Raw genomic sequence first — 25,963 nt, forward strand, 5'->3', positions numbered from 1 at the left:
TTCACATATATGGCTTATTCAAATGAAAAAAATTAATTTTAAGTTGGTGATTTTTTTCTCCTGCCAAAGACAATTTAAGTTCTTACATAAAAATCTATCTGTGATTCTGACTTTCTTGAATAATCTGGCTTTCTGATTATTTCTCTTTGGACTTACACCCCACACAGTTATGTGCACTAAGCACACTGCCCTCCTATATATTTATGAATTTCCTTAAAATATGCCTGGTAATGCTTACGACTATAGCATTTTCAGCTGATGTGGGGCAGTTGTTCTCACCTACAAAGTGTTGCTTTCTACATCTCTTCTTCACCATTCCCCATATTACCACATCAGTGGCTAACGTCAGTGTCTGCAGTGCCTTCCTGGAGACAACTAAGCAGTGCAGCTGAGCTGTTATGTCTAGCCTTTCACAGCAGCTTATCTTTCTTATTAGTAAATAAAAAAACTCAAGCATATTACAGTTAGAGGGCTGAGATTAAAAGATGGATCCATTACATTTACAGCCTAACACTTAGAACTGCACTGGCTGAACAGAAGATGGCCCAGGAGTTTTCAGGCTGCCCAGACTCTCAATTTACCAGCAAGTAGCTACAGGTTAAACACATGAAGTTCCCATGGACTCATGTCCTGAGTACCAGAGGCAAGGCTAGAAAAAAATAGGATTCACACATTTACCCAATAGCCCTGATTTGGTTTCAGTGCTTCTGTAGAACAGCCATGCAACCCTCTGTCTCAGAAAGCAGCTAATCTCTTGGAAGCTCTTAGCTCGAAAATAACATCTTGTTAGTAATTAAGAAATAAAATTCACATTGATTCAAAGCATTTGTCCTTAAAAGCAAACATTTCTTATGCCAAGAAATACAGTTTAATCTTAAAAGTTTGTTGGTTTGGGGTTTTTTTCAAGTTTTACTTGTTTGGGAAATCACTCTCTTTATGATTAATTTCTGTCATCCCTTTCTTTAATTCTTTCTGGCCTACCTTATTTCTGTTTCACAGAAATCTTTATAAGTCTTGCTCCTAAACCTTCTGGTCTGCTCCTTTTGCTGAGCACTCTGCTAGTGAAACTTTGCAGCTCCCTTCCCTGTTGGGTTTTTTTTTTGAGAAACAAAATAGATAATGAGAGAAGGTCACAGAAGACTGGAATAAAAAAGCATAAAAGGGGACTACTGAGAAAAGGCTTCAACTCTCCTCTTTCAGAAAGGTCAGGAGAGTTTGCTTTGAAAGGTTAACTTGACACACCCTGATCTTTTTTTATTATTATTGCACAGCCCATATTTGACCGCTTAAATTGTAAAATGCACTGTTACTATGCAAAAGTAATACTATGTGTACTAGCTAATTAGAATTCAGGACTTACAATGCTGTCTCAAAACAAATGCCAAGTGTTTTTAGTAATATTCTGTAACCTTACTTTCGTTCTGAGGCTCTGTAGCTCCTGTCACAGTAAGTTACATCATGAAAGCATCTGTGTTGGTGTGAACCAGCACTTTATAATTAATTTACCAGTGTTCAGTCAGTTGGATTGCTACTTAATTGGCTGAATATTTCTAGCCATATGAAGTTCTTGTTCTCAGAAGTACAGCGCGTATGTGATAACATACTGTTCTCTTTCAGTGGATATCAGGATCTCACCATGCGAATCAGCCATGTTAATGATAGAATGAAACCCACTCCCACTACCCTTTTTCAAAATCAATCCTTAAAATGAAAGCTAGGCTGTTAATGTCTCTTGTCTACCCTTAAATGATCTTATGTTTTAAAAATTGTTTATCAGGAGATGAAATTAATTGTATTCCAATCATATCACCCGGGCACCAACTGACAAGGGAGTGTAAGTCATTTCTCTGTGATTCAAGGGTCACCTTTGAAGATCAGATTAACTTGTTTAGTAAAAGAAGTGTAAATTTAAAAACTTCATGTTAGGCAGTCATTTTAAAAACAACTTTGCCTTTGGAGATCAGTAAGTAGATTGTAGGCCTAGCAAGATAGTTATTGGACCAAATTTAGTTTGCTGAAGAGTTGCTTAACAGTTCTTAGTAAAGGGAAGAAAAGACAGTAAGGAAAGGATGTAAGAAATCACGGAAATTGGGATGTGTGTAAGAAGTTTGGGCTGAAATAGAGTCATGCTTATGCTAACGAATATTGAAGAAACTCAAGCCTTGAGGCTCAATGATGTAATCATAATAAATGATTGAAGTGGATGATTGGCAATACAGGCTCCCTAGTAAGGAGAGCAGCCCCATCAAACTGCTTTTGTAGAGCAAGACATCTGGGGCTGAGGACCTGATGCCCCCAGTCTGTGTATTTCTGAATTTCCTCCAGCCTGGATCCTTTCTGGCCCTCCAGACTGAGTGCCTCTTAGTTGTTGGAGCATGTTGGGTGCACTCTGAACTTCCCAGTGGCGTTTCATCGAAAAGGAATTCAGTTTGTGTACTCCCAGCCTACTTGGTGATGTAAACAGAAGTTAGTGAGGATGATCTTTAAAGTACCCTCATGAGCTGAGCTAATGCACTGGTAGGCATACCTGTACAAGCTTAAGAGGGAAACATTCCCAAAGTTTTAAAACCGTGGAGTTGAAACCCTGTAAAAGAATACCAAAACTGGGCAAAAGGTCTCCAGATGCCAAGGTTCCCCAGGAATAATTTCAGTGAAATATCTAGAAAAATACAGGTTTGTACTATGGTCCTGTCAGAACTGGGAACATTTATTCCACTAATAAAGGATATAACCATTAGACAGGGATTAAGTTGATAACACCCAATTTAGAGGAAATGGCATAATGGGAGTTGTGAAAAATAAGCAGTCATGAATAAAAAGAGGAGTTACTGGCTCTCAGGCATCATTGCTGCTCCTGGCATTGTCTGTATTTATGATCACACAGGTTTAAAGGTGTTACTAGGGAAAAACTTTGCAAGGCTTTTTGACTTAAAATCTCCCTCTGAAAGTAAGTCTCTGAATGTTTTAATCTTATTTATTAGCATAGGAAAGAAGCATCTAAAAATTGATATAACAAGTAACAAATGGATTCAATGAACCAGAAAGTGTATGTTGTTTTCAGTGATAACAATACTCTTAAGACTTTTTTCATCTTTTATTATAATAACAATGGATTACATGGAAGCAACTTGGTCCCAATTTAACGTCTTTGTCTGTGACGTGATTTTGTTGGCCAGTAGTTACATCCTTGCTTTAGAGGAGTAAGAATGAATGAAAGGTTTCTTCTCAAGGGTAGAATGTTTCTGCTGGGAAGGGTGATGCTTTTCTCTTGTAATATTTTTTTCCCCTCTTTTGTTAAAGGATCTTTTCCATTCTTAAGGTCGGTTTCAAAGGGAAAGTGTTTCTCTGTTTTGAGGTGCCTAGAACCCCTGGATAATTGTCTGGTTTTGAAGTCCTCTGTTGAGGTTTAAATTAAGAGCAAGTTAATGCTCTAAAAAAATTTTGGCAGCGGTTTCAAAGCAGGCTGAATTGATCTATTAGAAAGTATTGCTGCATATTGCAATTAAGGCTTGAGCCTTACTATTTCTTTAATTGGTACCATTAAAATAAGAACAATAAATTTTATCTTGCAAAACAATTGTAGAATAGCCACTTCAGTGCTGACTTATCAATATTAGCGTATGTACAGACCTTTTGTGTTGTAGCATTACAGTTTCTGACAATTGAGACACATATCCAAAATGAACTAGTTTAGGTTGTAGGAATATTTCTGAGTACCAAATTTCCTTTTCACCCATTTCATAACTGTTAAATTACTACTTAGTTTACCGTCTACTCTGATATGTCGTGCAGTGATTCAAAAAAGGATAAAAAAACCCTTTTGTGGGTAATAAGTATCATGCTTTCCTTGAGGTGTGTGTTCTGTCATCGTGTCAGGTAATGCATTTTAATAACTAAGTCCTTGATTTATGCAGGATACAAAATACCGAAGGGCTTTCTTCAAGGCTGTGGCAATGCCTAAGTTGTTAAGTGAAAGACAGTTGATCTGATGATGGCATCATACTAAATAGGAGCACTTCATTCAGTTCCTAATATAAAGAAGAGTTTACAGCTTTATTCAGGGAATTGACTTAATGAAGAGATAACATGAACCTTTCTTTTCAGCAGCAGTTCAGCACACCCTGAACAAAATTTGGAAGAACTGCTGTACGACTGATATTTATGAGCTACAGTAAATGGATCCTATAAAATGCTATCTTCCATTGTAGGGAAACCCCTTTAGTCTTATTACTCATATTTTATTGGACTAAAGCTGTACATTACATACAGAAAATATTTCTGAAGAACAACATCAGATAAAAAGACCAAGTTTCAGGGTTATATCCCCATTAGCCATGCATTTTCCTTCGCTGAAAAAGCTTTTCTTCTCTGACTTCAATAGCTGAATGCTAGAGTGAGGAAAGATATGAATTATTCAGAATTTTTTTTCTTGGGTATTAAGAGAAATCTTGTTTCCCCTACTAAAAGTTCTGTTGTGTTGGGCTTAAAAAAAAAAAAGGGGGGGGTGTCAATTCTGTTGTTACTTATCCGGCTAACTAGTTACAGTCTGATTAACAGTCACTTGCATTCTTACAAACTTGGGCTTTAGTATTTCTTCCTTACCCTTTTTCTGTGTGCTATACATACAGTTTACTGTTATGTGAAACTTGTATGCCAAGAATTAGACTCTGTTTTTCTGTTTGTTCTGTAATAAGATTGAAGTATTTTCTGCCTGTTTGGAATAACTTATGGATATAATTTGTATACATAAGAAAATGTCTCTTTTTTGTGTTCTTTTTTCTGTTTTTAATTTCTTTCTGGAAGCTTAAATGGAGAAGAAAATAAGTTGTTCCATGAAACCAGATGGGATTCTGCAACATTTGCAGCCAAAAGCTTTTATGATCCTGTTTGGCTCAAATCTGTAAGAATTCTGCTTGTTAGAGACTGGTGTACTTACAGTCATTTTTACATACAGAATATTTTGCAGCGTATTTCTCCGGACACTGAAAATTATTCTTCCTTTTGGAATATACTAATACATGTGCTTGCTATGAATGTGGTAAGGTCTTACTTTTTTTGTTTTTTATATATATTCTAATTTTCAAGCATTTTGAATAATGTTTTATAAAGGGTTCAGATCACTGGGTTAAAAAGTATTCTGTGTTGTGAAATCCAGCAGGATAGACAAAGGGGTGGAACTGGTGCGTCTCTGACAGTGTTTTGCAGCCTTGGGATCCAGGGACTAGCTTTAAGAAACCTTTGGAAGGTAACTAAAAAAGTCAAGTCTGCTGTCTAGAGGCTTAAGTTTACTGTACATAGGCTTGCACCACAATTCAGAGCTGCTTAGTAATCTGCAAATTGAAAAATGTACTTTTATATACATGCATGGAAATGGGGTAAACCTTTAGAATATTAGTAATTTCATTTAATAATTGGAAGTGTGTGTAGATTTGTACAGAAAGGAGTAAATTCATTTTTTAACTACAAATCTGATATTCAAAAGATATTCTTCTTGTACAAGTTGCTGGTTATGTATTTCATGGATTTCCTTTATCTGCATGTAAGACACCTCTTTTTGAAAGCTCTTGCATTCTTCTGGACACTAGATTACTTGTACTGCTTTTTACCATACATACAATATATGTTAGAAGTTGGATGAAATTAGCTTACTGAAGCACTTTGTTTAACCATAATTTTTTTTCCGTAGGGGTGGTGGTGAATATACAGATTGGTTTAGCAAGGAAGCAGAACCCAGAATAGGATGGTTTTACAGAGACCTCGTTATATGAAATGCAGATTTTCTTGAGCTCCAGTTAGGGTAGTGTGGTTTGCAGTGATTAGCATTGGTAAGAGCACAAGGGAGTTTCATCTTTGTATTCACACGAGTGTAATTGATATGAGGTGCTATCAAAAATGTCTTGAAACTCTTCCAGACAAGCTGTGCTAATCAGCTGAAAGTTATCAATTCTGTTGGAATTTTTAACAGAAAAGGACCTCATCTAGAGTAGTTAGGTGCATGCCTGCCACTGTAGTATGAGGCTTCTGAATGCTTTTTGCTCCATGCCCAGGTGCAGCACAAGTCTATTTTAAAAGAGGTTCTGTAGGTGTGTTGGTCATTTTTTATTTGTTCTTTTAGTTTTTCTTTTTAGCACTTCTGCTACTGGGTAAATGTGTCACAAATTATAGTGTGGAAAACAAATAGAAGAGGCCTTCCAGAAAGTTGATTTAAAGATTTTTAATTACTATACTGAACTTTGGCCATAGGTGGCACAGTGTGTAAGTTTTCTCCAAAATAATAAAGAACACAGTTAGGGCTCTCAGTAATTACAGTTATTTCCAGCTGTCTTCTCCAGACACAAAGGCATTTGAACAATAGCAGCTGACCATGTTGCGCTCTTTAAAGCGATTTTCAGTAAATCGAATGGAGGAACTGTGTGTTCACGGTTAAAGGATGAGGATTGCTGGGATCTGCGCGGGGCATGCTTTACAGCAGAAGGTCATAGCTGGATAGAAAATACGTCCTAGAAATCCTTGCTAACATGTTTCATCTGTGTAATAACATATCCAAGACCCAGATCTTCAATTCTGTTGTTCTCCTTCATTGTAGAATAAGCCTAGATTAGAGATTTTCAAGTCAATCAGTATTTGTTTCAACATCTGGACAACTAACATTGTGAAAAATGGCTAGGAAATATTACATGTGATGACTCCATTATGTGCATCTATTTATTCTGTTAGGTCTCCTGACACCTGTTAGAAACCTTGCCATAATATATTATATATTGGAAAGGAAAAAGATAGGTAAGGAAATATTAAGGAAATTAAAATACTATTGCTATTTGTGCCACATCTACCTGTAGACACGTTCTGAAAGAGCCTGGAAATAGGATTACCTATTAACAAGAAAAAGTAGCCAAGATATACAAAATATTTTTATAAATAAATACTTTAGACACGTATGAAACAGAAAACTGAACTGTCCTTTTGTTTAGCAGGGTTGTACATCAAAAGGTAGACTGTTTCTTATTGTAGCAGCCCAACAATGCAAACAGTCTGAGGGTTTTTTTCATTTAATAGTTGTGCTAAAAAGTGCTTGCAGGGAAAATGTTTAGTTTGGTTGTTTTAAGACTGTATTTTTTCCCTAGTTATGACTTTAATGTATTGGAAAAGTTCTAAAACTGGGTGCGAGAGGAGGGCTCTTCATAATCTTGCTTTCCTTTTTGGATCCAAACAAAACAAAAGATTTGACTCAAGATTTTAAAGACCCGTAAAAAGGAGGAAATTCAGCAAGCACAATTAAAATTTTACCATCTGCTCATTTTAAGGCAGCAAGGAGAAGGGGGAGATTTACCTTGTGCACAACTATTATAATCTGAATTGCAGCAGAAAATCAGTGAATATGGAATAGACGCAGCACCCTCCTCTCTCTCATTCGAGATACTGATTCAAGTGAAACTCTGGGCAGGATGAGATTAAAAAAAAAAATGTATTCAGAGCCTCAGCTTGATGTTTCCCTCTTCTGTGCCATTGTATCCGTCTGCAACTGTTTTAATGGTTTCTCGCTGCCTTTGGTGATGCCATATTACCTCGTATGGGCCACATGTGAGTACTCTAATCTGAGGGGGAAAGGAACCTGTTTCCCCCATCTGTTTTGGCTTGCATGTGTTGGTGCTGCTGTTAATAATGACAGCTGTGTTAATATGCGAGGCCACCTGCCACATACTGCATCTTTGGGTAAAAGCCTAACTTTTCTCCCTTCATGGAAGGTGTAGATCTAAAGCAGGGTTCCTGTTGGCAACTCTGCTGGCGGTTCACGTTTTATTATTTTAAATGTGTCAAAATTATTTACTCTTAAATCATGTGGTACTCAATTACTGAAGGGTCTGGAAAAAGAGAGGGATTATCTAACCTGGGCTATGTTCATCTTTGATATAGTTTCACTACTTTGATTAGATACTACTTATGTGCCTCCAGTACAACTGTCATTTGGTATGTTTCTGTATTAGATGCTGTGAAGAAAGAAGAAACAGATTTGGGCACAAAATGTTACTGTTTGGGATTAGCATTTCTGATTAGGTTGGCTCTTTGTTCTTGGACGAGCACAGCCCTGGTAATGCCTCATGCTGCACTGGGATGCCCCTCCAGGCGCCTCGCTGGTAGAGTGTGGACAGATTTTGGATGCAGCTAGGTGTTTTGACTGCCTCTGTCTCTGCGTGCAAACCACTCACCATATTATACTTAAGTACATCCTGAGGTGGTTATGAGGATTAATTAATGCTTAAATCCTTTGAAGATACCGGATGCTTTATAAATGCTAATTATTTTATTCATGCTTGCTACAGTTTAGGGATTAGACCTTAAGCAATAGGTAGGGAAACTGTGAGATGTACACAGCAAAGAAGAATTAAAAGTAATAAACAGTCACTGAGAGCCTGAGCCTCCCTGCAGCCTGTTTGTGCAGTCCCAATAAATTGCCACTCTTCTAATTTGGTTTTGGAGCCTTAATTACTGTTATTTTGAATGTCAGAGGGAGTGTCTCCTCTATAATGTTCCATAGGCGCTGCTGTTACATTTTGTAGTTTTAACCCTGATTTGCCATCTCCCTGGGAATCGGCAGCTATGTGTAGCTACTCTCAAAATGTGCTTTCTTTTTTCTCTATACTGTTCTGGAATGAAACATTTTATGGTTTTGTGCTACGTTTGGGGCATCTGTATCGCTGAGAGAGAATGGTCTGCTCCTTGCCTGGACACTGAGAATTAGACAGGACCTTGTGGTGTAGTAAGTATTGGTCCCCTGAATAAGTTTTGTGACTGGTAATTATACCATGATAAAGCTACATTTTGTAACCTGTGAAACAACCAGCTAGTCCCAACTCAGACTGACCGGTAAAGATTTTAAGTATATGTCCAATATTCACCTGTGTCTGTGTTTTTAAAATCCACATCAAAGCTCGATGAGACCTGGGCAATACGAAGGGGAGCTGCCTGTGCATTTCTTAAAGATTTTGCTCATAGCTGAGGCAGTGGAGATTTGACAGAAAAGTAGCCAGTAATTTCCAGGCTGTTTTATTGCAACTGCTCTGCAGATGGGCCTAGAGTACCAGCTTCATATCCACCCCAAGTTGCAGCCACGGCAGGCTGATACCATGGCTCAGCGGTAAAGAATACAGGCAAAGAGGCATTTGGTATAGAGGGGATGGATTGAGGTGAACGAATGGAAAAAAAGTCTTAGAGAAAAGAGGTGAGCACGGGCACTGAGAGACTGTGGAGTCTCCATCCTTGGAGATAATCCAAAAGCCGTCTGGACATGGTCCTGGGCAGCCTGCTCTAGGTGGCCCGGCTCCAACAGGGGGCTTGGACCAGGTGACCTGCCAAGATCCCCGACAACCTCAGCCACTCTGTGATTCTGTGAGATGGCACAGTGCAAAAAGGAGCAGTTAAAAAGGTGTGAGGTGCAGGCAGTCACAAAGAATGGCAGAGATGCTCATCCAGATGAGAAAGTGTGGTTTTTAATTTAAAATCCTAAATCAAGGTTAGTCTATTTTACCAGTAATCCACACTCAGTGAATCATTAAGGTTTTGTGCATCACCTCCATCTATAAAACGAGGATAATATTTGTCACCGGGTTGTTGCAATGGCAAGGTCATCTCTGTTGGTAGGGATAGTTTGATGTTAACTCAAGGAAGGCTGCAGTTCTCAGAAGGAGAAAAATTAAGGTTTTGGTATTTAAAAAACCCAAACTCTTTTCTAGCAAGAAATCTTTTCGAAAGGCCAGAGACTCCTGTTCCTCCAAGTCACTCATCTTCATCAGCAGGAACAGCCTGAACTTATCCCAAAGCGATGGAGGGAGGACTACTGCTGCTGTGTGCCTTTATTTGATGGAAATATTTTACCGTGCTGGCTTAACAGGCATCTATGTTTCGTGGCAGCCAGACGGTGCCCAGCCCAGGACAGGCCAGTTAGTGACTTTGCATTAACAAACGTGTCGCATCTCAAAGTTGGCACAAGTTAAAAACAGGAGGCTAGCGTTGGTGTTTGCAGTCAGGCAGGAGTAGAAACTCTCAAGGCTGTCTGTAAGAAAAAGGACAGAGTTAATTTTCACTTCTGATCTTTTCTCTTTGTTCACCCTAATTACGCCCCATTAACTTAACCAAACACCCCAGAACCCCCCCCAACGCCCCTCCTCGGGAGGCGGCGGCAGGCTGCCTGGGCCGGGACTTCCCTCGCTTCCCTCCCGCCGCCCTGCGCGCCCCGCCGGGCAGACACTGCCCCCCCGGCCCGGCCGCAGGCGGCGGAGCCGCTCCTCGACCCGCCCGCCGCACGGGAGGCCGCGGCACGGAGAGCGGTGAAACGCCTTTCCCTTCCCCAGCCTGCCCCCTCCCCTGCCCCGGCCTTCCCCCAGCCCCAGCCGGGCCCGGCCTCCCGCCTCCCCGGGCGCAGCTTTCGCCCTTCCCGCCCTCCGCCAGCCCCGGGCCGGGCCGGGCCGCCCCGCCGGCGAGCAGGGGGCAGGCGGAGCGGCGGCCCCGCCCCCGCCGGGGGAGGAGGGAACAGGGAGGTGTTCGCCGCCACCTCCCGCCGTCGTGGGGACTCGGTGCCGGGCGGCAGTTGGCGGCACCTCCCGTCCCGTCCCGTCCCGTCCCGTCCCGTCCCGTCCGCGGCGATGTCTGGCGGGGGCAGCCGGCGGCGGGCCGGCTCCTCCTGGCACAGCACCTTCTCCCGCTTCTTCGTCAGGAGCCCGCCCGGCGAGGGGGCGGCGGCGCCGGGGCGGCCGGCGGTCGCGAACAGGTACGAGGGGTCGGGTCGGGTCGGGACCGGCGCGGCCGGGCGCCCGCTGCCGCCCTCTGCCCCGTCCCACCTGCCCCGGCCGCGGGGCCGTGCCGGCCGCCCCGGCAGATGTTGCGACACCAGCGGCGGAGGGAGGGAGGGAGGGAGGGAGCGAGGACAAACGGGTGTGCTGGCGGCGGGGCGGGGCGGGGGGGGCTGCCCGGACGCCCCGGGGCTGAGGTGCCGCACGGCGCCTCGGCCGGTCACGGGGCAGGCGGGGGGGGGGGCCCGGTTGGGCGCCTGGGAGAGCAGCCCCCGCGGCGGGAGAGCGGCGGCGTGTCCCGCGGAGCCCGAACCCACCGGCGGCGGGGGGCTTCGGCCTGGTGCCGCCGGCGGCTCCAACTCAACGTGCCCGTGCGGCGGCGGGAGGCGGGACGGGGCGGGGGGCAGCTGCGACGGGCAGCTGAGGGGGGCACCGGCGTCCCGCCCCCCCCCCCCCCGCTCTCCCCGGCCCCCCCGCCCGGCCCCGGGCTCCGCTGGGAGCGCGGGTTTGCGGTGAACAGCCGGCCCGGGGCTGCCGCCGGGCCCGGGGCGGGTCGGGGGTCCCGGCCGCTCGCCCCGCGGGGGGAGCTCCTTCCGCGGGAGCTGGGAGCAGGGCAGAGCGCGGGGGGCTGCGCCGGGGGGGGTGGGGGGTGGGTGGTGTGTTTGAATGGTTTTTTTTTTGCTTTTCAGTCTTCGCGCTTCTCTTTCTGACGGGTGTAAAACAGATGTTAATGCAGCATAAATATTACTGATGTGTTTAAGTCTCCATGCAAAGGTTGTGGTTTATGGAAACCTGGTTATTAATAATTATTTTCTAGTGCAGGGCGACTTTAGAAGATGAAAAGATTCGGAAACTTCTCGTGTGTTTGTTCCTCTTCCTTTTTTCTTTTTTCTTTTTTTTCCTGGTGGCTGATTTCTACGTGTACATAGGAAAGAAGCACAGAAAATTTCTTTCTATTTCTCATGCAGCCTTATTATTGGCCCTAGTTAATTAGGATATTTTGTGGTGAAAAGGTGCCAGCTGGCTAGGCCTTATTTCCTCAGGTGTAGTATTTATTTTTTGCTATTAACATGTTGGTTTTAATCTTTGAGTCATTTTTGATACTGTGCAGGTTTGTGTTTAAACCTGCTGGCAAGTACAGTTTAACCAGATAGATAGTGGCTATCACAGTAGTTCTTTCAGTGAAAAACTTTAGGATCTTGCTCTGTATTCTCAGCAATCATGAAAAATAGCAGAGTGTATTGCTGCCTTAACACTGACCATCTTAAACAGTCTTATAAATGCACCATGAAGATTTTTAACTTGGGGAGTTTTGTTTCACTGTAAGCATTTGAGTCACCAGTACATCAACAAGGATCCACCAGCCTTCCATGAGCATGCAACATTGCTTTTAATTTCCTGAAAAAAAAAAAAAAAACCCAACTCAAAAAAAGTCAGGAGCAAGGCTGCTGAATCAAGGGCATCTTTACAGTTGCAGGAGTAGCACGGCTTAACCACATCTGGCAGAGGTGGTTAAGACATGGGAGAAGGAAAAGGCTTGGATCTGGCAGAGGACCTGAAGAGGCAATAGGAGAGATTTGATCTGACTCCTCCTTGACAGGTCCCTCAGCTGTGGTCTGGAATAAACAAAAAAGCATAGCGGTTGCCCTAGTGAGGAGGAGGGTGATGCTAGTTCAGTGGTTTCCGCACTAAATAACCTATCTGTAGGTAGCGCTCATGGTAGACCTGCTCCACTTAACTTGGGGCTGGAGTCTGTTATCTTTATCTAAATCACAGTTTCATTTCCTGCAGCCAAGAGCCTAGCCTTTATTAGGACACCGGATAGTCCGCGTAGATATGAAAAGGTTCGGGCCTTTTGGCCTTATTCTTGAGCTCCTTGTGCGGTTACCTGAAGGGAGGTAGCTGTGATTCCTCTAGAGTGGAAGCAAGCGAAAACCCTCCCGCTCTGAGGAGTCCAGTATGGTCTGTGAAGGAGCTTTTTCTGTTGCGCTGGGTTGCAGCGTGGCGCGTTCGTCAGGAATGCTGACGTTCTCGTATTTGGTTTCCACTGGCAGCCTTCTGGGCAGATTAGTGTAATTGCATACATTAAACAGCGCTGGGTCGGGATGAGTGCCGCAGGTTTGCTCGTCATGTTTATTTAGTGAGCTTGGTGGTGTAGAAAAATGGATCGCTGAACAAAGCGTGTGTGTGGAGAGGGGGAACGAAGGCTGCTTTGTATATTTATTGTTAAGGTGTGGAGTGCATGAGGCAAGTTGGGGAATATGTCTTTTGTAAAGTGTTATGAGAAATGTATACACCAGGATGGTTAACTTCCCATTCCAATGGTATATATTGGAACCAGATCAAATTTGAAATGTATAGAAAGAAACTTTTGTATGGAGATATTTTACCTACCGTTGGGTTTCAAAAAAGCGGAACACGTAAGTGAAGGGGGCAGGAGAGGGGGCAGTATATTACACAGGGCCGAACACACTCCCAGTGTACTGGCGTTGACCTCTGGAGACACGCATCGTGCTTAATGCCTGTGCAGAACACAACAGTTTCCTAAATTTTAAAAACGTGCAGAAATGAGCGTGTGTGTGTCCAAAGTCATTCTCCATCTGCTCCTGAAAGTTGGGCAACAGCGGCTGGATGGAAGCTCCCAACTGTCCTTCCCCCAACCCTAAAGCTGCCCCTCAGATCTGCAGGGTATGGAGCTCTCGCCCACTCTTGCTCCAGGCACCATGTTCAGACTTAGCTTTAAAAACAAAACAACAACAAAAACCAAAACCCCGATCTACTGTGGCCCTGGTTTAAAATAGGAGGCAGGGGAGGGAGGAATTACACTGTTTGTTAATCAGTGTCTTAGACTCTTCCGAGAACCTCATTTGACGAAGAGCTTATGTTAATAACTTGCCCTTACAGCAATTTGTAGCTCTGATGAACATGAGAATTGCTGGAGGCTTGCTTGCTTGTGGAAAAAATAACCCGTGCGGATTAGCTGCAAGTTTCGTGGTGGCAAAAAGCACAGCACATGCGTTAAGGGCTTACTTGGCTTTTACGTAAAATGTAGAAAAACTCCTACCTATGCTTGCCTGCATAAGTGTGTTCTTCAGAGCTGAGGCTGCCTTGAACAAGGGCTTCCGTGCTTTTCATCCCAGTTCTTTATCGTTAACTTCCATCAAAGGCAGTCATTATGCTCTACTTGGCTATTTGCTATTTTCAATAATATAAAATTGATTATTTATTACTGCAGTGTTTGTCCTGGAGCAGTCTAAATCCCCAGGGTGAAAAAATCCCATTGAATTTTCACTATTCTAAATACATACTTCTTTAGTCCATCTGGACGAAGATAACAGCTTTTACAGTGTAAGTCAATCCACTGCAGATTCTTTCAGAAACATGCAGCTTCTGTGGCTGAGCAATTGTTGTGTTGCAAATAAATATGACCTTTCAGGTTATGTTAGAAACTGCCAAGGAGGTGTGACGCTTTGCACTGATCACTTTAACCCAGAGCTACCACCAAAATCTCCTTTAAATTATGGGTGTATTTTATTAGTTATTCTGTATATTGTTTAGCAGGTTCATTTCAGGTTTATCTTTTTCCCTCCGAGTGCTGTTGGTTGGTTGGTCAAATAACTACCAGTGCAAGTGGGCTTTTGTTGGGTTTGTCCAGATATTTCTTCTGCACCGCTGAAGTGTACCAGAGACATCAAACAGGGAAGAGCAATCTTTTATTTGGTTTTATAGGGCTTTTTTTTTTTTTTTCAGGCTGAGATTATTGTTCCGTTCATCCATTAGTTTCTAACTAAGAGCTTTCAGAGATGGCAGAACTTTGTTTATTCTGCCTGAGGAGAGATTAGAGAGTCTTTTTCTTCCTCTGGGGCTGCCAGTCATTGTTCCTGTTTACAAAGAACATGTATTTTTGTAGTTGTAAAAACTCTGCGTTTGAGGACTGCTGGGAATTGATTGAAAAGGGAGTCATACATTTCAAACTTATTTTTTTCTGAAGTTACTACCTCCTGGCTGGTTTTGAATCGGATACCATTAGCATCTTTGAAGAAATCCGTTGTTTGCTGGAAAAATCAGTCTCTGCTTTCTAATAAAGAAACTTTTTCTTTCAAAAGGCAGAGGGGGATTTCTTTGTTGTTGTTGTTAAAATTAATTCATTTGTGAGTGTACATCAGGAATGATGGTTTGTGGAACCAGCAAGAGGAATACTGCAACCATATAGAAGAATTCAAATTAGACTTACCTAAGCAAGGTGCATTATGAAAATTTTCTGTTAATTTCTTAATTTGTTTTTTTTTGTTTCTTTTTGCTTCCTAGATTTTTCTATTATGACTTTTATTGCAGGATAATTCAAAGTAGTCACAAAGGCCCTGATTCAACAGGGTTCCAAAGTGGTTGCCTATAATTAAATAGGTAAATAGTTTTGTGCATTATAGTGGGACTACTTGTTTGATTGGAAATAGGTGCATACCTAGATGTCTCATGGGGCTGAGACCAGAAGGAGCAAGCCCAGCAGCTGGCTCTGTGTGTGTGAGATTTCCTAAAGGAAATGTTACTAGAGTATTAATTATAATAGTAGTGCTCCTTGGAAGAAACAAAGCAACGTGGTTTTTTTTCCCACTATTTTAAACGTTAACAGCATTGTCTCCTTTCCAATTATTGGCGTAAATGCTAGAGTTAATACAAAAATATTTCCAAAACAGCTGCAAGTGTATGGTTTTAAGGAACAGTTTTGCAAAGATGAAAACTCCTCAACCTTTTCCTCTGGTGAACAAAAGGCTCACAGGTGGGAAAAAAGCAAAATTCAGAAACATGTTGCTGTGGGGATTGTGTTTCTGATTATTGAAACTTCTTAAAAAGATGGAAACCCAAGTGCTGCTTTTATTTTCTGAGGGGTTTTTAGATTTCATACAATTCAGTATATACTATTATACTTCCAGACAGTAGCATAGCACTGTGTTGCTTAGGCTTTCCAGAGGATATTAATGCCTCTATTTTTCTGGTACTTTAATTTTCATTTCTAAAATAATTTTTTAGATTCTAATACACTTTACAGTATCACTTTTGAAGACTTTTAAGATCAGAAATGTGCATTTCCTTAGCCATTTCACTTTCATGTCAATTTTGTGGCATGAAATGTAGTCTCTAATTGTGTTGTGTTAATGTGATTTCATGACTTGCCTTATTTTGAAATGGAGTTTTGGTTTTCTGAATGTTCCAGTGTTTCTTAAATGGCTAAAATATTTTGCTGAAGGCAGTATATCTGCATAAGAGTTTGGAGGTCTTGGGGCCTAAGTGTATGAACACTGTGTGGATCTGCCCTTTGCCTATGGACAGTGTTGTGTACAGAAAAATGTAGGTGGAAGTATTTCTTGTGAGCACATGAAGAGCAAAGGCAGAAGGAATTGCAGTGACAACAGGCTTCTTTTAATCATCAATTAACTGATTTAGCCATCAAACTTCTTTTGGTTGAATGGAAAATGCATGCTTTCAACACAAAAGAGGGAACTGGAAAGTGTCTGTAGGACATCCGATCTATGTTTTGTGAGTAAAAAATGGGAGGACTGGAGAAGTATTTTCTTGTGTTGAACTTGTAGCCTTGTCTGCCTCTACTAAGAGTTTTCTGCTCCAGCCTGACTAGAAGAGCTCGCTGTGTTTTACTGGTGATACCAGTCTCTCTTGCTTGTTTTTTCCTGGGTGCTTTTTCTTAATGACATCCTCTAAAAATTCTGTTACGCTCTGTTTATCAGGATGACAGCAGTTGTTGCTGCCTTAAAGCTTTCCTGGATTAATTTTTTTTAATATCTCCTATTTTCATGCCGTTTATAAGTACCATCATTGATCCCCAACTCTGCAAACATGCCATTTGAAAACAATTGTATAATGGGCTGTCTATTCTATTCTCTATTAACTCAGTAATTTTAACCTTAATAAACCTAAATACTTTATAAATCTATTTCTGATATTATACCAAGTTTATGTGCTAGTGGCCAGTAATATATTTATTTCATAAGAATGTTGGAAACTTCAACGATCAGACTGGTAAATATGGAGCAGATTCTACATTAACATTGGTTACTATGCTTGACAGATGCCAGAAGAAAAACCTTGATGTAATCTGGTATAATCCTACTGCCCAATAGTGAAGTAGGCTCTGCTCAGAAACATTTATATTTCTTTTCTCTAGCCTTTATACGGCTGTTCGATTCCCTCACATGTAAAACAGATTAAGTTATTCAGCAAGGGTGATTGTGATCCATCATACTTATTTCACTTAGTTCTGGACTTTAAACTTAATGGCAAATGTTCAGTGTAAAGACACGGTTTGGTTCTTGCATTTTTCATGTAAATTTTCATTGTAAAATGGGACATATCTGTGATTGTTATAACATCTTTATTTTCCATGATATTTTTAGTTGCATTTTGAAAGCGGATTAAAAAAATCTCTTTGTTCTATACTGACACACTCCATGTAGCTCGCATAGTCTATGTGACACAGCTCTGGTAATGCAGAACATGAAGCTGACCTAGCTTTGCTACACAAGCAAAGAACAGTATGTAAATAAAGCACCATAAACAGGTCTGAGAGGAAAAATTGTTTCAGTTAAAACAATCTAAATTGCTTAATGCTGTCTGTAATCAAACCAGTTTTGAAGTGGGATAGTCTAATTGAATATAATACATTTTGTGCTATTCCAACACTTAAATTAATCAGCTGATTGTAACACTTCCCTTGCCTAAGTTCCTGCCTCCTCCTTCTGGCTCCATTTTCTCCTTCCTTACCTTTCTCTGCTTTCTGTTCCTTTTCTTCTACTTCCCTTCTTACTTTTTTTAAATGAAATAGCAGGTTTGCTTTCCTTTGACCCTCTAGTTTCAAACTCTCTAACTTGTTTTTATAATTTCCATTTATCTTAATGTCTTTACTGCTCCTCCCCTATGTGTGTGGCCTAAGCACAGAAGTAGGAGCCAGAAACTTCACATACAAATCTCTGTGCAAACACTGCCTCTCTCTTTAGGACAAGCCCCAACAGCCTTGCCAGAGATTAGGGGAAGACTTTGTCACTGCTACTACCATTTGGTTTCCCAGAACAGTGTTAGCCTGGGGAATCTTGCTGAGAAGTTGGATAAAATTTTTAATTCTGAAGCTTTTTAAAAAGGCCAGTATTCTGTTTTGGGAGGGGAACAGAGGAAAGAGTTCTTTATTAGTTTCTATTTCCTGTCAAAATGCTAGCATATTTATTTTCTCTTAAAAAACTTCTGTGTTTTAACTGTCATTTGATGCAGAAGGCACTTTTTAGGAGTCTTCATTGATTTCCTCACAAAATTAAGACTCATCTTGTTGCCACTGGGCTCTATAGTAACGTTTTCCTTTTGATTCATTTAACAAATGTTTACTGTACCCTTGCTCATGTCATTCGGTATACATGCCAAAAGTTTGACTCTTAAAAAATCATCTGACTTCTCTTTGTAGATCAGGTTCTGATAGTTCTCCTGGCTGCACAGCACACAAATGGCTTCACAAGTGTGGCATTAGTATCTACAGTAAGGTGTTGGTATTTCACTTTTAAGTCTATTGTATTTGGTTGGATTAAAGAGGAAGGATTGAAAAGTTGATTTACTAAGTCTTCCAGGTGCATGAGAAGTTAATAAACATGATGTTGATCCTAACATCACTAGAGGATGGGAATTGTCAAACTGTTTTGTTTAGGAGATTACAGCTTCAGTTGACAAACTTCTAAAACAATATACTTAAACTCTTTAAGGCATCTGACTTAGTGCTCCAATTAAAATATTTGCCAGTGTAATGACAGTGGGCTAAAATTTGACATACAGAGGGATATAAAAATGCCGGGTATGAAAAATAATTTTCTAAGTGATGTATTTGAAGAAATTTAAAAGGACATATTTTTGAATCAGTTTATTTAGTATCTTCACAAACAATTTGAAAGAGAACAAAACTGTAGCAGATGACTAGAGTGAAAAGTATGGGAATCACCATGTAGATGACAACTTTAGAAGTAGACTAAGTTGCCATGGTTGACAGTCAGCTGAGCATGAGGTGCTAAAGCAAACTGGCAGCTCAGAGAGAAAATGTGATTCTCGGATATATAAATAACAAAGTACATGTATTCTGTGGATGAACTTTGGTTACTAGAGTGTTGAGTCTAGTTGTGGTGCCCAAGATTTGTTATGAGAAAGGTGCTGACAAACTAAAAAGGGCTCTGAGAAGAGCTCCCAAACAATTTGGTGTCTGGAATACCTCCCTCACAGAATAAAATTAAGCAGTTCAGTAGCGTTTAGTTCATCTAAGAGAAGGTTTTGAAATGACAGGGTTACAGTTTGAGGAATGACTCTGCCTCAAGGTATATAACTGCAAGGGAAATGGGAGTGAAGTTCTTCATGTCATAGTAGACCTGTGACTTGAAGAGAATATTTGAACCTGAGGACTTCATAATCTGTCCCAGGTTGATCCTGTAGTTGAGAGATGAGGCTTATCAAATCAAATCAAACTAGTAAGCCTAATTTTAAGTAATGAATTTAGTAGTAGTTTACATGGAAAAGTCTTATTTACAAATGTGGTAGATTTTCCATTGCTTGATGGTTTTTAATCAAAACTCATATCTTTTAGTCAGGTGTTAAAGACTTGACATGGGTCTCCCTTGGTGAAATTTCATAATATGGATTATGCAGGAGGCTAGCTTCGGTAATCATAAGGGTCTGTATGGCAAGTAGGGAAACTGGTATATATAGAAAACTATTACTCAGAAGGTCAGGGTTTTTAGCAGTTGTCTTTTTAATTACCGGTTGGAAGCTGGAACAGAGAAGAAACCTATATAGCTAACCTGTGGCTCTTTGCAGATGTACAGTAGAAGTTTCATAGCTACTACTGGTCTGTGGATGTAGTTTAAAGATCCCTGTAAAGTGCTGAAACTTCATGAAGATTTTGGTCTTGCACATCTAAATTTGATAGTATTATTAGACTCACGGTTCTCTGCTCATTCACATTCTTCAGGGAGTGTCTCAACACAGATGGTTTTTAAAGTGCCAGGTGATGAGATCCTTGTTAGCAATCTCTCTGTTCCTCTGTTGAAATATCTTTCTGGAAGGTCACTGTTGAATGTGTCACTGTGTTGGTAATATGTAAAATTGGAAAAAAAGTCATGATATCAAAACCAAATGAGGTGTTACTGCCCAGAGAGGAGCATAAATTTTGTTCAGAGAGAGATAAAAGGCAGGGAGGGGTCAGGAACTGGCATTATGCCCCAGAATGCTGAAATAAAGAAACTAGCAAAAAAGGAAACCTAAAAATGACATTAGCCTCGGTGAGGACTCTAGCAGAGAGTGAATTGTATCAGCAATCCCAAAAACACATCGTCTTGAGGAAAACTGTTTAGAAAATGCTGGGAAGGTGATGTCACAAGTGATATCATGAAACCTGGATAGGCAGATGTATGTATGGGTCAAGCCTAGTTTATTAGCATTATGTCACTAAAGCAGATCTAGAAGCTTTTTGCCTCTTGGCACCCTGGAGCATCTTTCTGGTTAGACATTGCTTATTCTCTTACCATTAAAAGTCATCACATGAAACGGCTAAATGGTTTATCTGAAGAGAAGACCGGTTAAAACCAAATAATGGTAACCTTGTGCAGTAGGAAAGAGTGTTTGACTGTTCAGGGAGTCATCTGTCCCTGAAGAGAGAGAAAGATGGCAAAATGATAGAGCACTCGCCTAGTTGGTAACAGCTGGACTGCACAAGAAGTAAATGCTGGAGCTGCTGCATTGGAAGAGACTTTGCCTCTAAGCAGTGGAAGAAGGACAAAGGTTCGACATCCAGAAGTGCTGTCACAGTGCTGTCCAAGTTGAGCTTTAGCCAGCTGTCCCTGTTTCCTTAAGAGATTGCCCATTAATTTCCCCTTTCACAAACAGCAATCAGTAGCCAGTACCTTTTCCTTGTAAAAGGAACCTAAAATGTCTCAGCAGTTACTTTCAGTTTGAGCTCGGTGCCTGGTCAGTGTCATCAAAACTTGCATGTTTGTGCTTCATTGCACTTACATGCTGCCTGTAGCTTATTTTTTTTATCTGACACAACACATTCACGATCTGCTGCATGCATAACATGGGTGGGGTAGATTAATAAAGGAAGAAGGGGATGGGCTTTTAATTTGCAAGTTCCGAGGGATTGTTATGAAGGACAAGGATGGAGGAAGCAGACTTCTCGTACCATACGGAGATGCCATAAGGGCCTTTTGAAGATGTGATTCTAATTGTCTTGGTGTGTTTTTAGAGGCAATTGCAAAAGATCTTGCAAACCACATACTTAAATTTGCTCCATTAAATTGATTTTTTTTTTTCTTGACTGTAATCTCTCATGTATATTAACTAACCTGAGTTTGAGCACTTCTGCTTATATGTGTCTACTTTTTGTGTGAGCAACATTACAGAATATGAACATTTGTCTCCCTGGTAAGAATCTCTAACCTCTCCTGCATAAGTGTAATGATTAAAAACTTGGACCGCAAATCTGTTTCTGATTCAGACACCACCTGTCCAGGTATTACAGAAAGGTCAAAACGGATTTTCAGCAGCAGAGGAACAGAAAGTGTTAGAAAAATCACACAAATAAAGGTTTGTGCAGAAGATACAGAATAGGATCTTTTGTAACTTGAGTTTAATCTTGATTGTTTAAAGAATAGGAGTGGTGCTAATCAGGTTAGGCAGGATGGCAAGACAGTCAAGAAGAGATCCCTCTACCTTCGTGAAGATTAAGCCATCCATGTTGGATGCACTAACATGTAAGAGAGAAGGGAATGTCTGGCAGAAATAGCAGCAGGAAGACAGTAGGTTACATATTTGAGAAGTAGTTGCGAGGCGTGGTATCTAGTCTTAATTTTGACAGTGTCTTAAATAACGCCCAGAGTAATAAATATTTCCTTTTTTTAATCTATAAAATGAAAGTAATATCTGCCTAAATGTATAAATGGGTGGTTGTGACAGTTTGTAAATGAATGCCTATATAGTTAAGAATTCCATGGAAGCAAGTTGACGGGGCAGAGGTATTTTCTGTCTTCATAGGATCATGCTTTGCCCTTTCACTTCTTAAGAGCAAGTACAAAGTAGATTCAAAACTTGAGTTAGCAGAGTCCTATTGCTGGATATATAACGTGGCAAGAGTAGTTTGTGAAGCATAGAGTTGAAGACTTATGATACTCATCTTCCTAATTTAGCAAGTGCTGAAGTGCTCTCTGAGAGCTGGCTGGCTGATCTAGCAAAGCCATGTGGGTGGTTAAGCACAAGCCTAACTTTAGATAGGCTGAACTGGAGGTAGCATGCTCAGTACCTGCCATGCAGAGCACTCCAAAAATGCACCACTCTGGAAAAGGTTAAAGCAAGGATGAAAGCCTGTGGAGCCAAACTTTAATAATACAGATGTAGCCCAGATGGGGTTGGGGTCGAATCCCTAATTCACAGTGAGCTTGTATATACTACCAGTCTGTTGTTTTCAGTTCTTAGCAAAGGCATAAGAATTTGGTGATGTGATATTATGTAGCTGCCAAGTAATGATATCTAGTTGCAGATATTGTCCTGTGGAAAAAAAATATATAAACCCCCTTAGAATACAGTTCTTGGAAGTATAACATCTAGCCACTAATGATAGGATAGCATGGGCATATAAAAAAAATTTGAAGAATGGATAATTTTTAGCACAAATACTAAATGTCTTGTGTATCTCCCAAGAATTAATTTTAACTGTGAATGACATAGCTCAGTAATTGTGTTCACTGCATCTCTGAATACAGACTCATATGGACAGCATGGGCTTACGTTGCAATATTATAATATGTGTGGCATAATTACATTAGCTTCACCATGTTTTGGTTTTTTTGACAAGGGGCGTAGGGTTTTGTGTGGGACTATGAACTTTACTATTTTATTTTCCTCTTCAGAGAATTTGTGGGGAAAATACTGTGCAATGTTCCAAAATCTGTGATTACTGACTGTTATGTGAATGATGCCATGACAAGAAGGGGGAAAGCCCTAAAAATTGTAGGGGATTGGTAGTGGAAAGTGATGAATTTTGTCATTCAAGCCCAATGAGCAGCAGCCAGCCTGTTCTCCAGTCCCAAGTACAGAGTGCGGCACGAGCGGTTGTGTCTGTGGTGTTCAGGCTGTAGAAGGTAATCTTGACTCTTTGGGAAAAACAAAACAATTTTATCCTAAACAATCCAAGAGGCCTGTTTCCAGCACAGCGAGCTTTTGTGCTGTAAACTTCATTCATTCAGTGTGAGTCATTTGGTTTCAGCCAAAGATCCGTTTAAAACTGGGCCCTGTCTAAGGGTAGAAGAGGTTCACAAAAAGTAGCTTCAGCGGTGAAGTGAGCTGCAGGGGTGCGTGCTTGCTTGTTCCTGCCTCTTGAGTGGCATTCACCACCCCTTCATTTGTGCTGGTACAGGTCACTGCACTGGAAACCAGATCACAGGCTGAATTTTTCCTTACGGAAGCTTCTGCTCTCACTTGATTTTTCTCCAAGACCATGGCCCTACTGAGAGCCATGCTCAGCTGAGTTAAGGGTGGGAAGAGACAGCTGGGGTTGAGGAGGAAGATGTGGAAACTTCTAAAGCTGGTTCTGCTGACAAGCTCAGCATGGTGAGGAACTACACCCTAAAGCAAAGAGTTCAGGAATGTAGAAACGCTAGAATATAAACCATGAAAGGGTGTGGGGAATTGCTTCCAGGTTTAGGTTTAGTTTATGCTGGAAAGTAAAGTTTTGATACTTTTTTTGTTTGTTTGTTTTGTTGTTTTTTTTTTTTTTTACTTGTTGATTTTAAGATGCTTATCTGCTGAATTGCATTCTTTCAGTTTTGGTATGTGCACTATGGAATTTCACAGTGATCTGTCCAAGCCTGGCTAGCTGAAAGAAAGTAATACAGGCATATATTTCAAATACAAACAAGAAGTAGGAAAGTGAAAAAAGTTTCGGGGAAAAACCCATGATGTTAAGGGAAGAATGTGAGCAAAACAAAGTGATAAAAGAATAGGATGCTGGTGATCTGTGCTGGCAACACCTAACAAAAGCAAGGATCTCATTTGTGGTCTGCAGACCAATTCCATAAAGAGTGATACCCTGAAGTCAGGAAGAACTGCTGGTGGAGATGAACCTCATTATTCCACTTCTAAGTACAGGGAATTCCTGTTCATGTCAAGTGTATCAGCATCAGGAAAAGCTATGCAGATCTAAGAAGTTTGTTGTTTTGTTTTTTTTTTTTTTAAAAAAAAACCAACCCAAACAAAACAAAACCAAACTAGGAGGGAGAAAATAGGTTACATACTGAGAAGCACTTTTATTCCTGTGCCAGATTGCCCAGAAGTGGTTGTGACATCTCCTTCATGAGACACATCAGTAGCAGAATAAATTAATAGGATAGAATATTAATTCATCTGCTTTGTCTTACAGGGAGGCAAAGAACAGCCAAGACTTTGTCTCATGCTCTTCTTGAAAAAGCATCTTTGTGTTTATGAATGCATTATGAAAGATTACCTGAGGTGATCTGAAAGTACATGGTTTTCAGCTTGAAGAGGATCTATAAAAGAGAGGAAAGAGCTCTTCTTTTGGTGTATCTGAAAAGATCTGAAATAGGTTGAAAAAGTTAATTGCAGGAGAGTTCTGTTTTCATTTTTGTTCAGGGAATGTTGTCTCTGAGCAGCTGAGAGGGAAACTAACATTTAGTCATACTGGCTTTTTTATTTTGTGTGTATATCACTGTATATTTAACTCAGACGCCTAATCCACAATAGAAAGAAAACTTTTCTTTTCAAAAGTCTTACTGAGACATGCTTGCCTGTGACTAACAGTCAGTAGCAGTACCGGTACATCTAAATCCTTTCTCCAAATCCTGGCAGAATTTCACCAAAATTATTTTTATTTAAGCAACTTTCATCTTCATATAAATTCAGAAATAAGGGCTTGTGCATTTGTCAATAGCAAAGCTAAATTTCTAAAACTGATGAAGGGTTTTTGAAGTGATTATGACTTCGTTGCACTACTGAGCATTTCTCACATGGTAGATTGCTACGAAGTTATTTTTCTTCAGCTCATGATGTGCAATGCAGGAAGTGATGTCTGTCATTAACATCCTCTAATGTTTTCCTTGATACATTTTTGCTTTTAAGTTGCAGGTAGCATAAAGGTTTTGATTAAAATGTTCTCTGCTGGATTGTGCTTGAGGATCGTTTTAAGAATTGGGGGGGTGGGGGGGTGGGGTGGATTGTTCCCTTCATTCCAAAGGTGAGCTCTGAAGAAAATTTTGGCCAAGGTAAATTGACAGTAAGGACATACGTGACTTTGGACTTACGAGTTTTAAAATGGAACAGCTGTTGTTGCCTTGGTAATAACATATGCCTGTTGTCCTCTTTTTAAAATTTCTTCTAAATTTGCCTGCAAACCCCCATTAGGTATCTTCAGTGAAGACCTGTTAAATGTGGCAGCTGCACCTTGTGATGATTCCATCTGCCCTGAGTACGTTCCACTCAATCTCAGTGTAAGGATTGGGGGTACCTTCTAGCTGCCAGGTGTGCCAGATAGTGCTATGGCAACGAATGCTGGTGTAGTAGATGATTGATCAACTACAATATCATTTTCCCAGCAGAAAATAATACACATGCACAGAAAGCTTGGGTTTTTTCAGCTGGAAGAGCCGAAAAGTTGTGTGTTGTTTCTGAATGCTTGAGTTTGAAAACCTCTGTATGAGGTGAAACATGCATTTTGCTTCCATCTTCAGCTTTTTGGGACATGGTTTTTTGAGTTGCAATATGTGCAGAATATGTGCTATGGTCTGGAAACTATGTTCTTCTATCCTTTTGAGTTAATGGTCTGTGGTGTTTAAATTGACTGATACTGTGTTGACTCTCTGGTAGACTTGAATAATGCAAGTCCTCAGTGTTACAAAATATCTTTTTTTTTTTTTTTTCCCCAGTTATGAAAACAAAGGGAGCGAAGCCATAAATTTAAAGAGCAACCAAAAGGAAAGCACAACTCTGCCTGCACTTTTGAAGGTATGATTTTTATTTACTAATGTTTAATTGAGCTAACACTTGCCACCTCTGCTTGTGACTAGCATTGTGATGTTGAATGTATTCCTGAACTGCGACGTAGCACCTGGTTGCCGTGTTCTGGGTTAGGTTCTCTT

General features: G+C 40.8%; 1 protein-coding gene and 1 long non-coding RNA gene across 8 annotated transcripts in view; one reads left to right on the plus strand and one right to left on the minus strand.

The window, feature by feature from the left end:
* Positions 1 to 9,470: 9,470 nt before the first annotated feature.
* On the minus strand, positions 9,471 to 10,820 carry LOC141918242 (uncharacterized). The gene is made up of 2 exons (XR_012621628.1): positions 10,691 to 10,820; positions 9,471 to 10,051 (listed from the first exon to the last, which is right to left on the minus strand). It is a non-coding gene; the product is annotated as an uncharacterized LOC141918242 (long non-coding RNA).
* Positions 10,544 to 25,963, plus strand: part of CRYBG3 (crystallin beta-gamma domain containing 3) — a 91,739-nt gene continuing 76,319 nt past the window's right edge. For 4 of the 7 annotated variants that reach the window (XR_012621622.1, XR_012621625.1, XR_012621624.1 and 1 more), the window contains exons 1-2: positions 10,544 to 10,765; positions 25,751 to 25,829. Coding sequence is in view for 2 of the 7 variants with exons in the window: in XM_074812392.1 (XP_074668493.1) it covers positions 10,641 to 10,765; positions 25,751 to 25,829 (204 nt within the window). In the remaining 5 variants the exon portion in view is untranslated. Of the gene's footprint in view, positions 10,766 to 25,750; positions 25,830 to 25,963 lie in introns of those variants that run through there. The other 3 variants (XM_074812392.1, XM_074812402.1, XM_074812412.1) reach the window with 2 other exon arrangements.

This window comes from Strix aluco, chromosome 2 (assembly GCF_031877795.1).
Source record: "Strix aluco isolate bStrAlu1 chromosome 2, bStrAlu1.hap1, whole genome shotgun sequence".
Taxonomy (NCBI): domain Eukaryota; kingdom Metazoa; phylum Chordata; class Aves; order Strigiformes; family Strigidae; genus Strix; species Strix aluco.